Source organism: Amblyomma mixtum, chromosome 6 (genome assembly GCF_055824585.1).
Source record: "Amblyomma mixtum isolate Tamu chromosome 6, ASM5582458v1, whole genome shotgun sequence".
Lineage (NCBI taxonomy): Eukaryota > Metazoa > Arthropoda > Arachnida > Ixodida > Ixodidae > Amblyomma > Amblyomma mixtum.
In genome coordinates this window covers 100231386-100246055 of record NC_143017.1, presented here as the reverse complement: position 1 = coordinate 100246055, position 14670 = coordinate 100231386, and the positions used below count along the sequence as shown (strand labels likewise).

Here is a 14670-nt window from a genome sequence, read left to right as displayed (position 1 = left end):
ACATGTATCTTAAGCCAGGAAAAAAAGGGAACATACGAACCTCTTTAAAACATATTTTCCTAACATTGGGCTCATGGTTCATGAAAATAAATTCCGTGCATGCCGGTACCTAATTAAGTAACTGAAAGGGCTTGCTCTAAACAGGATTAAATAATAAGTCTTCTTTTAACCCATATTCAGCCAATTTCACGTGGATTTTATGTCAGCCCCGCGCATTGAGCACGGGCGGAGCCTGTATGCACGCCTTCAATCAAGAAAGGCAAGGCCACTTCGTAAAAGTGCCATTCATGAACCCTTGAAAAAGCAAGACGCCACTTAGGATACCGAGAGATCAGGATAAACTAATATCATTTTTTATCATAAAGTCTCATTTCTGTTATTTTTATTTGTTACATACCTCTACGACCCCTTGACAGCAGCGTATGCTAGAGGACAGAATGTAAGTTAAAAGGCAGTTGTTAGCTACCCATCGTTATGAGCGATTAATGTTGTTCGCATTATGCGTCTTACAAGCACGCAATTAAAGGGAACATATGTGTTTTTTTGTATATTAAGAAGTGCAGTCATTATCTCGATGGCACTGCGAAAGCGGCGCGTGTGAAGAAAGCATCTAGTTATCTGCTTAGAGCCCGTTCCTTTTAGTGCGAAAGTACTGTGTCAAAGGGTCAACCCCGAGCAAGATCTTCTGATTTTTTTTATCATTATGCTTGCAGTGTGTTCTAGTTTGTCGCAAGTGAAGGTAATAAATGCAAAAAAAAACAAATAAACATCCACGCCTGGGAGTCGAACCCGTGGCGGGACAAACAGAACAGCTTCACTGGCCGCTTTGCGAGAGCACCAGGCTACCGCCGCAGCCGAACACGCTTTGTCACTGCCACACACTCTCGCTCTGTGCATTGCACATTATAATCGTTGTCCACTAATACTCCTATGAAACTAATATTCCCGCTTTGAGCTATACGGCGGTAGTGACAGAGAGACATGCGCTGCATGCGTTGGCGTGGATAGCAACAGAAGCACGGCACTAGATCAATGCGCGTTGGCGCTGACAACACTGCTGCAGAAACGAGGCCTTGTAGTATAGGCCACCGGTGTACATTAGGTTAGTTGGCATTGACAATAAAAAACTTCAAAACGTGCATAACTTGCTCTCTGAGTAGGTGGAAACCTCAGTAGCGCTTTCAGTTACGTGGTGGTGGTGTCCACCTTCAAAAAATGTGCTTTCCTACAATATTTCGTGCCTAGCAATGCTAAACCACCAGCAATCTTTTATTCACCATCTGTGACGGACTGATGAGTCTTGACGCGAAACACTATGGCAGACTCATCAGTCTGTCTGTGACAGACTGATGAGTCTGCCACAGATGGAATGAGGAATGCCAAAGAGGACTCCGGATTATCTCTTCAGTTCCTTAGATACATGAAAACCTCAAATTAGGCCTTCATACCATTTACTCGTGTGTTGTATCGGCGCCCTGCACATGTTAAAATATCTGTCCGTTGCTAATGCACACGTATTCTATGAAGAAAGTACGCATACGCACAAGTCCAAGTCTTTCGCCTCGCGTCAATACCAGGACGGCGTGCGCTTCGGGGTCGTGGTAAAGGTCTCGTTCAATTCTGGAACCATCCATCTAGAGGAGTAAACAATTGATTTATGTTGACAGAGAGACCACAGCGCCCGTTCAATGAACTCCAGCTGATATCAGGCACCATCACAGAAGCCGTTTAGAAATTCCGGCAAATAAAGGGAACCAGCGAAAAAAGACGCAACACAAGAACAAAGAAGGCACACACCACAACGCTGGACTTACAACTGATTTATTGCGATGAAGATTTGCTCAATTTAAAAGAATTTCCTGCCTGCGCACACACCCTACAGACAATACACTTCGCGCACCACATGGTGACATGGCTACTATAATGATAAAAACTTGCACTCTTTTTCGGTGATAATCACGGACGGCTCACTGACGCATTTCTGCTTATTCTTTCTGATCAGAAAAGCCTCCAATATCTCACGCTCACGTTTAGATTTCCCCCGCCCGAAATTCCGGCATCAAGCATTTCGCATCCTGTGTTTCTCAGGTCTCTATAATACAGACACTTGGTTTTATTTCGATTTGTGTAATATTCCTCTTTGCAGTCACGGTCAAAATTAAACTTTTAACATGTAGGCATAAGTCTGGTTTGGACCAAGTTTTTGCCATTTTAGCCGCTGGTGGCATCGCCTGCAACTAAGCGCCTAAATCGTTGCAGGGCTTCAGTCGCGGTCACGTGAGTGTTAATGCGCGATACAAATTTACCTTCCGCTGCGGAAACCACTACCATAAAGCAGCTTGAGAGGGCACGTAAGCCTTAACGGTATGACACTATGACGTTAATGGGTCCCTTCACGATCTGGGGTCCTCTTCGCGTATCGCTTCGCAGACACGGACACTGTTCTGTTTTTCGCCACTACATATAGCACTTAGCCTACCCCTAAGAATCCAGTGCAATCGTATTAGCCCTCCCGGGCAAGTACTTCTTCTCTTTGATCAAGGCTCTGTCTGCATGCCCATGAATGCGGAAATGGTCATTCTCTGTTTGACATTAGTATACTGAGGGATGTATACTGTATGAGGGCTGTATACTGTATTAGTATACAGCCCTCATACTGAAACGGGTTTTTGGGGCACTTCGTAAACTGGAGGACCGGGACCACTGGTGAAACAGGAACGGGAACCAGAGCCAGGCGAAGAGGTCGCGACACAGCTCACAAACGATGATGATGATGGTGATGATGTCCTCAGGCTTAATTCTGCCGGATCCTCTTCCTCTTTGCCGTCGATTCGCACTGAGCAGAAAGGAAGTCGGCGGAGCACAGATGTCTTTCACACTGCACCCCTCCCGAAAGGCGCATCGTGCCGATGCGTAGCAAGGAGACTTGTTTCTGGGCTAGTTTATTTTGGTTCATTCTGAATTATTTAAGGCGCAAAGACAGGACGAAGGCAGAAAAACACAGGGTGAGGCGCCTTCCGTCCTGTTTTTGCGCCTTAAATAATTCAGAATGAAGAGTAGCAAGGCACAGTTAAAACATTGAATTGTGTGTTGAGCGCAAGTAGTTAGAACACGTGCTCCTAGCAGTCGCAGTGAGGCTAACCACGTGAATGACTTCGGAATGAGGCAGTCGGCGAGACGGCCGTGTTACAATTGGCGTAATTAATATCGCCCATACAGCGAACCACCCCGTACGGTAAAAACTAGCGTTTCAAGAGCTTCCGGTTAAGACCGCGGCGTCGAACTGGAGTCCGCAGCGACACTTGATCTCCGGGTGGAAACTAATGTCAAAATGCCCTAAGTTGTACCTGCGTGCATCAAAGCGCTGTCGGGAATGGGTGCGAAGTCGTGCCTGCTGTCGGGCTTCTTCCACGTGCTGAGCGACGAGCAGAGTATCGGCGTGAGTGTAGACATCTGGCTGGTGGGGTAGCATAGCGACGAACATGGTAATCACTTCCCAGCTGTGCACAGGGCGAAACGTTGAAAATCGGTGGTTTCTTGAATCACAGTGTAATACGGAAACACTTTGTCCCCGGTTTTTTGCTCGATGTCGGCATACCTAGAGGTCATGTCAGCCAATGTCTTATTAAGGCGCTCGGTGAGCCCGTTTGTTTGCGTGTAGTATGCGGGTGCTTTGCGATGGGCAGTGTGGCTTAAGCTCAAAATATGGAATATAAGTTGGGACATAAATGTGGAGCCATGATCGATGATTAGCACCTCTGGGACACCGTGTCGAAGAACTGTTGACTCGATGAAAGACTTTGCCACATCCAAAGCTGCTAACGAAGGAAAAGCTCGCGATTTGGCATAGCGCGTGAGGCAGTCCGTCGCAACAGTGATCTATCGGTGGCCCGATTGTGACTCAGTGAAAGGTCCGAGCAGGTTTATACCTATTTGCCGGAATGTAGTGGGCAGGGGCATGGTGAGGTGAAGGCGTCCTACCGGCTTCACGGGCGGAGGCTTCCGCCTTAGACACTCGCGGCAGGTGTTTGTGTAATGACGAACGCTCTTATTAAGCTGTGGACAATAGTACTTTGAGTGGACAATAGTAACTTGAACCGAAATGTCCCGAAGGGGGGGGGGGGGGGTCATTATGACAGTCTTCTATGATTTGTTCGCGTAGATCACCGGGTCCAACCAGAAGCCTTGACCTCGAACTCGCGCCAGTGTTTTTGCCTGACCTTCCAAGTGCGAGACCACGTCGCAGAGTCGCTGCCCCCCCCCCACCCTCCTCCCCGCCACATTTATGGTACTTGGGGCTCCTTTATTTTCTTTATTGTCGTCGTCCGCAACTTTAGGTGCGGAGTCGACGGGAGCGCGAGAGAGGCAGTCGGCGTCCGTGTGCTTGCGATCAGACTGCGACGATCATAGCGTCGAACTCTTGCAGCCGAAGGGACCACCGTGCAAGTCGGTCTGCAGGGTTTCTGAGATTATTCAGCCAACATAGATAGTAGTGATCTTTGGCCATCTGGAATGGATGTCCGTAAAAGTGGGGTCTGAACTTTATGATCGCCTAAACTGTTGTGAGGCATTCTTTTTTTGTCATCGAGTGATTAGTTTCCGCCTTCAATAATACACGACTTGCGTACGCGATGACACGTTCGGCGCCGTTCTGGTGCCGGATGAGGGTAGACCCGAGGCCCCTGCTACAAGCGTCAGTATGAACTTCAGTCGTGGCGCCGCGGTAAAAATGGCCTAGTAGAGGGGATGCCTGCAAGCATCGTTTCAAGCGGTCATATTCACACTGCTCTTCATTGGGCCACTAGCGACAGCCTCTTCCGTGAGGTGCGTAAGCGGCGCAGCGATATGCGTGAAGTTTTGAAAAAAACGTCAGTGGTAAGCGCTGTTCTGCTCTTGCCCACATTCCGCTGGCCTCTCTGGAGACCAGCGCCGCGCGCCCGCCGTCGCGCAAAGCAAGCCCAGACTCTCATCGGATATGTCGCGGATTGCAGCATGAATCATCCCGCCTCGCCGGCGCGGACCCTTCCTCCTCCTCCTCCTCTCCTCACCGTCGGTTCGAACTGCTACGACGCTTAGCCGGCCGCCCTTTCCAGTCTGCAAGCCTTCAACGGCCGAGCCCCCTCTCGACCATTCGTCTAATTTGAACGGTGGCCTGTGACGTGACCTGATTGGAGGGTTTGAGCGGCTGGCTGCCGCAGCGGACACCGGCGGCTATACAAACGGAGCCGCGCTGAGCCCGAGCAGCAGACGGTATTAGGATCGGGTGAGCCTGGTCGGGCCGGAGAAGGGACGAGGAAGGCGGGAGACGGGGTTACGACGAGAAAACAAGGGAAAGAGAGCTTTATGCGTGAATATTTACATTATTTACAACAAAGGGTGACTGAGAGGGTCTCTCAGTGTAAGGGAGAACTTCTTCAGGAGTCAACAGAGTGCTCTGGAGTCTCAAACAACGCCCGTTAAATAACGCACGGATTCCCCAGATCCCTGTCTGGGGAATATAGTTCGAAGAATGACGTCCAATCGCATGGGCAGACGTGGACCCGGGAAGTACCACCCACGGCTTGGCGGTGCTGGCTGTCCCGCTCTCTCGTAGCTCGGTTGATGGGAGAGGGTAGAGGCTCAGTAATTAAACACTGCTGTATTTCACTCAGCACACCACCACTCTGTTCGTTGACCCGAGGGTCGACTCGGCCACGGGACGCCGCCAACGTCGCCGCATCTTCGGCCTTCGGCGGTCTTTGACTTTCGCCGCTGCCACCGTGGTCCCACGGTCCTGGAAGGTCGCTGCCTTAATCCACTTAGGCAGGATGGGAGGGGGGGCATCCCAAACCCAACAGCACCCCCGCCACCAGACAATGCGTCCGGAAGATGAGCCGCTCCTACGCAGCTCGGCTGACAGGACGTGCAAGAGGGGGCTCTCGTTCCACTCTTCGCCAGGCCTCTCTTCATCGGCTGTGATGTCCCGCTCTCGGAATTTCTCTGGAAGGCGAGCCAAACGGAACCACAAACGCCAAGCCGCACACAACAAAAGCAAGTGCCGTCTGTAGCCCACTCGCCCCGCCAGACCAAAACCAAAGAAAACTGATTACTCAAACTTCATTCTAAAATCTTAAAGAAACAAAATTTTCCTCAACGAACACGAAGTGCGTAGCCAATGCACGGTTCAGGTGTTGGACCTCTTCAAAGTGTTGTCATAATAATGCATGACACTTCGAAAAACAGAGGGAAAATTAGAATGGGTCTAGAATCGGTCGAAAAGGTAGAAACGATTCACGGATATTACCCGGGCAGGGAGGAATCAACCGAGAGGTGAGACAGAGGCTTTAATTTTGCCCCAAGCTACTTGCTGTTCTTAAGTACGACAATTGCCCATGTCGTTTTCCTTTCGTTCTGCATGGCAGCAGACACGACATAAATGTGCGAAACTTGCACAACAAACCTCGCAGAAGAAACATTCTGCGCAACTTCATACGGCTACACAAAGTAGTACCTCTAAGAGCTCACACGAGCTACGCTGCAATGTCCAAGAGCGGCTTCGCTCGCGCCTCTGCGTCAGCGGACACTAGCGTGTAACAAATACTGCAGATAAACCTACTGCAAAGCTAAATTCGGCTGAAAAGGTAGCCTCTCTGGGAGCTCATGCCATCTGTCTAAGCTACAATGGCCAAGAATGGCCTCGTTCGTGCATGAGTGTCAGCGGGCACTAGCACGCAATAATCGGAGCAGTTTAAGCTCACGTGCCAAACCACGAAACCGACCCAACAAAATTACAGCTCGAAGTAATCTCGCAGCACCCACGCGAGGGACTGCGCCACATTCGCCCATGAGTTACTTCGCTGTACCTTCGTGCCTCAGCGGGCACTATCACAATTCGCAGCGCAGCTAAACCTATATACAAGTGCCTGCTGCACGGCAATTCGCATCAAATCTCAACTGAGTGATGCCGTCAAAGAGCAAATATCGACACAAGATAATCGCGGATGCGACCAAACCTCACAAATGAAATCTTTCGCTCTACAAAGAACTGCTACAAACAAAAGTTACGTAAAATACAAGCGTCGTCAAAGTTACATTACAATGAAAGTAACGAAAAAATGCAAAATTCAACTCAAGCACAAAAGCTCAAAACTTGGTTTGCTTTCATTTTTCTTTTTACAGTTGATTAAATGGATACAAAGAAAAGCAAGCAGTAAATACAAAAGTGCTTAGGGCTGAAATTAACCTGGAAACAGTCTTGTGATTCACAGAATCCACTGCCTCCTGTTCTTCAGCCGCGCCCTGCGGGGTCGCGGTCGGGCGGCCGGGCTACCAGCTAAGGTCCCCAAAAACCGACGGGGCTGATTAGTTTCGCCTGTGCTAGAAGGGCGCTTCCCCCTCTGACCTGCGCGCGCTCTGCAACGCCCTTTTGTGTGGCGGCCTTGAACCCTTCTTCCTAGCACGCCGGCCGCGTCACATGCCTTGTAATCCCCTCTGCTGTTTCTCGATGGAGTAGGTCGTTTACGCCCTGCATGCGCACGCGTAATCTGCTGGGCTATATTGCAACGCTTGCGAACTTTTGAGCGCCGCGGTGGCAATTTCGAAAAATTACGCGGCGTCCTCAAATGCAGAAGCTTGACCCGCGCTTTTTGGTTTCTCGCAGAGGTGTTCGTATCAGCTGTCTTCACGCGTGGCCGTTTTCCGGAAACTTCACCTGTTGACTTTCGCTGCCTATCGAAAGTTCTCGCGTGGCCAACAGGTGCTAAACTGCTGGCCCTCGCCTTAGTCGAGCCATCAATTTTCAGAGGCTCATCGGTTTCGCCATCTTTCTCTCGCAGCAAAGCCACTTGTGCCTCTCTCACAGTGCCAGGCGACGGCTCACCTGCACAATCGCTCGCTCTCGTGACCTCTGCTGTTTCCTCTGAGCACAACAGCTCTCTGTCCTGAATTTGGCGTTTTGGGGCGGCGTCATCAACCTTCCGGACTCCAGCGACAATCTGACTGGCATCGCTCTTTATATCTAACGCTGCGCTCTTACTTGGCGCTTGAACGTTGATATCTGGTAACTCTCCGTAGCGCTCTTTCCCGGAAAGCTGTCTTGCAGTGCGGCGGCATACATGCTCAGTACCGTATTTCTTCCGCCGAAATTCCGCCTCATTTGCCGTAGCGGCTACTGTCTCAGGACTAAAACCAGCCATGTCACTGCTCTTCTGAGCAACTATTTTGTGCGTAGCTGACCAAGTGGGGTTCATTGGCTGGTCGCTAACGCACTGATGGGAGCGCTGCCCGCTGCCATCATTTCGACCTTTGGAGTCGACTTCTACACTTATGCCGAAGAAGCGAAAGAGGGCGCTTTTCGCACTTTCATAATTGTCGACTTCCTCGTCGGACAGGCGCGCCAATACACCGCCGACGTCACCAGGGAGGATGGCCACTAACATCATCGACCATTCGCCCTGAGCGAGCTCCTCCTCCGTACAGATCCGCTCAAAATTGTCGAGGAAAGCTCTGAAGCTCTCGCCTCTGCGGTAACTCCTCAGACGATCTCGAGCCCTTTTCCATTTTAGAAACTGCATCTTACGCATGAGCTCCTGCTGCTCTCGTTCCCGCAGTTCCTCAAGCTCAGCGCGTCTCCTACGACACTGCTCCTGCCATTCTCTTTCTTGCTCCTCTCGGAGCCTTCGTCTTTCCTGCTGCTGAAGCAGTTCTCTCTCTTCTTTCTCCTCGCGGAGTTTTCGCTTTTCCTGCGCCCCTCGCTTCTCTCTCTCCTGGAGAAGCCTTCGCGTTTCTTGCTCCGCTTTTCGTTCAACAATCGTCTCCCACGTCTCGTCTGCCTCCTCGACTGTCACCTCCTCCGCCCGCATCACATCCAAAATCACCTCTCTCGTTTTAGAGGGGTCTACTGATATCCCCAATTCTTTCAAAATTTCAAGGAGGTCCTCTACCTTGAACTTCTCCATCGCGGAACGCACCTCGTGCCGCTGATCCCCGCTAAAACACAATCCTTAGCTTGAGGCGAACAAAACACAAAATTGCCAAAATCTTAATTTCCCAGAAATCCAAAATCCACTACTAACATCTGCCTGTGCTAGTGCGGTCTGGCGAAACAAATGGCAAACATCGGGCACTCACCCTGCCGAGATACAGCTGACGCCGTCAGTCCCGTAGCTGCCGAGGTCCGTTGAAGCCGTTGACCTGACGCGTCCATCTCTCGGTCTTCGTAAGCGTAGCTGATGCCGTCAATCACGTAGCTGCCGGGGTCCGTTGGAGCCGGTGACTTGGCTTGGGCATCTCGAGCAATTAAACTGTTGAGACGTAGCTTCCATCTCACCGCTGGCAACCAGTTATCAGGATCGGGTGAGCGTGGTCGGGCCGGAGAAGGGACGAGGAAGGCGGGAGACGGGGTTACGAAGTAGAAAGACAAGGAAGGAAGAAGTTTATGCAGGAATATTTACATTATTTACAAAAAGGGTAACTGAGAGCGACTCTCAGTGAAGGGGAACTTCTTCAGGAGTCAACAGGAGTGCACTGGAGTCTCAAAACAACGCCCGTTAAATAACGCACGGATTCCCCAGATCCCTGTCTGGGGAATATAGTTCGAAGAATGACGTCCAATCGCATGGGCAGACGTGGACCCGGGAAGTACCACCCACGGCTGGGCGGTGCTGGCTGTCCCGCTCTCTCGTAGCTCGGTTGATGGGAGAGGGTAGAGGCTCAGTAATTAAACACTGCTGTATTTCACTCAGCACACCACCACTCTGTTCGTTGACCCGAGGGTCGACTCGGCCACGGGACGCCGCCAACGTCGCCGCATCTTCGGCCTTCGGCGGTCTTTGACTTTCGCCGCTGCCACCGTGGTCCCACGGTCCTGGAAGGTCGCTGCCTTAATCCACTTAGGCAGGAGGGGAGGGGGGGGGGGGGGGGGGGGGGGGGGGGGGCATCCCAAACCCAACAACGGGCAGCAGAAGAGCCATCACGCCGGAGCTACGCTCGCCGCCGGGGCCGCCCTTCTTCTTTGTGCTAGCCCGTGGTGCTCTTGGCCGGTGCATCTATCATGTAAAAGCCCTTGTACATATTGTACATAAACGTCCTTTGACTCACCGTCGCCTCGACCGTTTCTTGGCTCGGAGGCCCAGACCCAACAGTGGTGGCAGCGGTGAGATGCCAAGTTTTAATAGTGGTGGCAACGGTGGGATCCCCAATCCTAATAGCGCAGAGGCTCAGAAACCTCCTCTCGGCGTTCTTATCCGATGGTGTCGGGAAAGAAGCGACGGCCGCTGTTTTATAGGGGTCAGGACGGGCTCCCTCGTGACTGACGACATCGCCAAGAAATTTCAGTTCGTCATAAGCTAACTCGCACTTCGTAGGCTTGAGAGAGGAACCAGGTTTCTGATAGCCTCCAGGGCTGCTTTTATGCGCTCAAGGTGTTCGTGGAATGTACTTAAAAAAGTGACATCATCAAAGCAGACAACGCATGCTTGCCATTTTAGGCCTGTCAGCACGGTGTCCATAGCGCTCTGAAAGGTCCTGCTCGTCGACTTCTATTTCCCAACATCTACTTTTAAGATCGATGGATGAAAAGTAAGGTGCATGGCGCAGGCGATCAAAGGTGTCATCTCTACGCAGAAGTTGATAGACGTCCTTCTTCGTGACTCTTTTGTGATGGCGATAGTCAATACAAAACCGAAGAGTTCCATCTTTTTCTTCCCCAGCACCACCGGAGCAGCTAATTGGCTATGGGATGGTTCAGTGGTCTCATCGGCCAGCATTTCACGTACTTGGTTCTGTAATGTTTCGCATCCCTTCAAGGAAACTTGGTAGGACGATTAACGCACGGGGTAAATAGCGTCAAGTAAAAATCTTGCTTGGGCTAGTTGGTTCATGCTTGGAGATGCAATGAAAACGCGCGACGAACGAGTACAACAGTAGAACACACTTCAGGACACGCCAGGCGCGTACGCAAGATACTGAGGCTGTGATGACGTCACAAGGTAACGTTATGTAGGCGGCAGGTAGACGAACTGCTTTTTCGCTCACAATGCCGACGTAGGCGACACCGACGACGCCGAATTTTTTGCAGAACTGTAGCCTTAACACTATCACGTGAAAAACTTGCATTTAGGAGCCTGGTTCTGTGGGGACGTAAAATAACCCTCTTTTGTAGAAAAAGAAACGTAATTGTGAAAGCAGCGGTGACCACCTTACACACAATTTATGTTTGCTTCTCGACTACTTTTCAAAAAAAAATAGTCAATTTTTGCTTATGATTCACGTTTGATTGTTCATCAGCAACGTACAATTCAGCGATGTAGTAAAAGTAGCATCTACTTTTAATATCCCCTATAAACACTGTTCCAGAAATTATTGCCCAGATAATAAGATTTCGGCGCTGAAAGGATATAACCGCATTTGCAACTGGCAGCTGTCAAGCTACAATAATTATGGCTCTTGGAACTTTTTCGTATCTCATCATTAGGGCCCGGAAATTTAGGCATTTGCCTAAACATGCCTATAAATGCCTAAACGGGGGATTTTTGCACTTGCCTGCCTTTTTCCCGGTTTTTAGGAAATACTACCTATTTAACAGCACTTTTTGCCTATAAATGCCTAAATCCGGCATTTCGGTCCTCGGTGCCGTTTTTTAATTTTTGGACATCTGTCTGAGTGTGGTGAAAGGCGCGCGCCGACGCACGCACAAAAGGCGCGGGTCTCGCCAAACGTTTTTCTCGAATTGTAACTTGAACGTATGTTTATCTCGAAATGTAGCAAGAGGCGAGCTTGGAAAGAGACCTGACATACATTAGTGCAATCTTCTCAACATTGAAGGAAAGGATGACAAAGTTGGAAAAGGCTGGACTCTCAACAGAGGAATTGTTGAAGGTAGTGGCAGAAGTACCGCAGCACTTCGGGGACTGGGCGCTACTGCTTCAACGAAGATGCAACAATTGGTAGAAAAAAAAATACGCGCCTAGAAACAATTTCCCAAATCAGAGACTTTCTACGCGGAGACGATACGGCCACATCACCTGAAGGCTTAGCCTTTATCAACTCTCAAATTTTAGGTTCGCGCCACTAAGTTTATGTGATGTCAAAAGAAGCCTTTTAAAGTACAAAGCTATGCTTAGCAAAAACCGAATGAGCTCCAATTTCGAAAACCTGAGAATGCGCTTTATTGCTTCAGTTGAGGACTGCGTATGCTCCGTGCTTGACTTAAAAATCTTGTACTAATGAGTAAAGAGTATTATGCAAAGCGTCTATTTTTGCTTTATAGCGCCTATTTCAATATTTTTTAGAGCCTAGATGCCTGCCTATTTCGGGGTTTTTTAGTGCCTAAATTTCCGGGCCCTACTTATCATGAAGGCCTCGTTTCGCCGGCACAGCATGACATCTCAGACGATAATGTGCAATTAGGTTAGCGATGGGGTCCCTCTGCCACCAGTGTGGTTTTCAGGTACATTCTGCCCTCTGTGCCTGCAGCCGGAACTGCAAGTGAGGCGGCGCACTTTCGAATCGAAGCAGTAACATCTGCACTTCAAAAGGGCTACACTTGTGCTGCGGCACAAAATATCGCCAGCTTATTTGTGGGCTGCACAATACTGAGGCGCAAGTCACGAGTGTCCTAAGAGAGCATTTCATACTGGTACGAGAAGAAAGGAGCGCTCTCACATAATGAACGACTTCCTTATCTTCTTCGAATGTCGTGACATCCAGCTGTCGCCGCAGCACGGACGCTCTCTTCAGCCTCAAAGTCTGATTGTCCCGGATGGCCACGAGCAACTCCCCACCGTCGCTTCGCTCCTCTAGGACTCGAGGGAAGACAACAGCTTTCACGGGAGCCCCTGCATGGTGTAAGAAAGGAAGTCCTGCTAGCACACACCAAGTTCTCAATCCCTTCGTCATCTTTTCAGTGCGTGTGTGCGTGTGCGTGTGCGTGTACGTGTGTTTGTGTGTGTGGGGGGGCGGGGGGGAATGCGCGTGTATGGCGTATGTGTGCGTGTATTTGCGTGTGTGGCCTATGTGTGCGTGCGTCTGTGCACTGTGAAAGATCTGCTTCCCCACTGTCTCGCGGCGGCCGACCACCATCACATCCAAGACAGATGCATGGAAGACAGCAACGTACCCTATAGCCTCGGTTACATGAATGCGACAGAAGTCGACTACAGTCAACTTTTCGAGGGAAAGAGCAGGTTTTGAGAAGGAAAGGCACGACTCATCCTCTACTCTCCTCCTCGACGTTTTTACACTTTCCCTCAAAAAGTGAACTGGAGTCGACTTTTGTCGCATTCATGTAAACGCGGCTTATGAAACGTGTTGGTGGCAGTTGCCACCGTGCTCGGCTTTTTTTCTTTATATTTCTTTAATGACGTCATAAATCGGCCAATAGATACCTCATTTCCGTTAAATTCATTTTTAATTCTACACTTTATACTAACCATTTGTCATGCTCTACTTCTGAGCCACCAATCTTCCAATCGCTTTTTGCCAACTTCCACCGCATTTCATTCACATCACCATTGTTACCTCAATCCCGTGGCCTCAGGGAGAGCGACTGTGCCTTTGTCGACTTCCGGGTGGATGCCATCAAACTCGAGTATAAGATGCTCATTTGTTTGCACAGATTTACCACACACTGCATATACGTCATCTCCATACATTTCTTTTTGTAGCTGCGCATATTAAGACACCCTGATGTAGCTTCAAAGAGTAGGGCGTTGCCTCTTGAGTTATCATAGAACGGCCCCTTCCTGATATGAATTTTCCAATTTCGATATAGTTCCACACTCTGATTCTTTTCCACTCATCTAGTCTAGTTCTAGATTCTGCGTTTTTTCCTGAAATTTAAAGCTGTTTATATCCCTCTGTCCTTGTGTCCTGCATACTTACTAGTTAGTTTCCTAGTCATTTTCCGCCATTGTGAGTCAACGTTCTTTCTGTATAAGTATCTAAATACCATATCTGCGTAATACTTGTTGGGGGGCTAGTTGGTGCATGTTTCCAGAAAAGGGTTGTAGCGCCTGTCCCGTCTAGCTTTCTGTGTGTTGTCTGTCTCGGCGCTACAACCATATCTGCCCACCTGTCATAGTCCAATTTTCTCAGGCGTTGTTCATATAATAATTTACTCTCAGCTTCCCGTGCTTGGAACGATGCCCAGCACATGCCCCCTGTACTATCTCCTTTGTGGTTTTCCTGTGGGCACCTAGTGGTAATCTTTTAACAGCTCTCTTATTTATTTCTAATTTCGGCTGCACTTCTGCCTTTAGGCACAAACTGCGTTTCTCGAAGTGAGCCCTGGCACCATCACTCCTTTCCAAATACCTCTCGGTACATCTTATACGTTGTACCCCTCTAATGTCCTATGTTCCATTATCCCGGCATCTCTTCGCCTAGGTATTTCATGGTCTTTTATTGTGAGCACCTGATCAGTTGTATGATTGAAAATCATCACACCCGACTTAAATGCGTTAAAACTGAAACCTAAAGCGTCTTCTTCGTCTGCACAACAATTAACCACAGCAAATCTTCCTGGCTAACAGTACAATATCACCCATATTGATTAAATCGAGGCGCCGTTGCTCAACGACCTTTCCACCTAATATGTATGAGAGATTGTAACCTAGATTACTTTCTTGTAGCTTCTTTCTCATATTTATCATACAAAGCATGTACAACAGCGGGGATAGAGGACAACCTTGC

The 14670-nt window shown here is 49.4% G+C and overlaps 1 protein-coding gene across 1 annotated transcript in view; it reads right to left on the bottom strand.

Moving 5' to 3' along the window:
• The window catches only part of LOC149339852 (venom metalloproteinase antarease-like TtrivMP_A), a 46136-nt gene extending 32079 nt beyond the window's left edge, over nt 1–14057 (bottom strand). The window contains exons 1-3 of the mRNA XM_089551008.1: nt 14051–14057; nt 12643–12815; nt 1545–1634 (exon numbers count right to left, since the gene is read on the bottom strand). Coding sequence (XP_089407134.1) covers nt 1545–1634; nt 12643–12815; nt 14051–14057 — 270 coding nt within the window. The remainder of the gene's footprint in view (nt 1–1544; nt 1635–12642; nt 12816–14050) is intronic.
• Nucleotides 14058–14670: the final 613 nt, after the last annotated feature.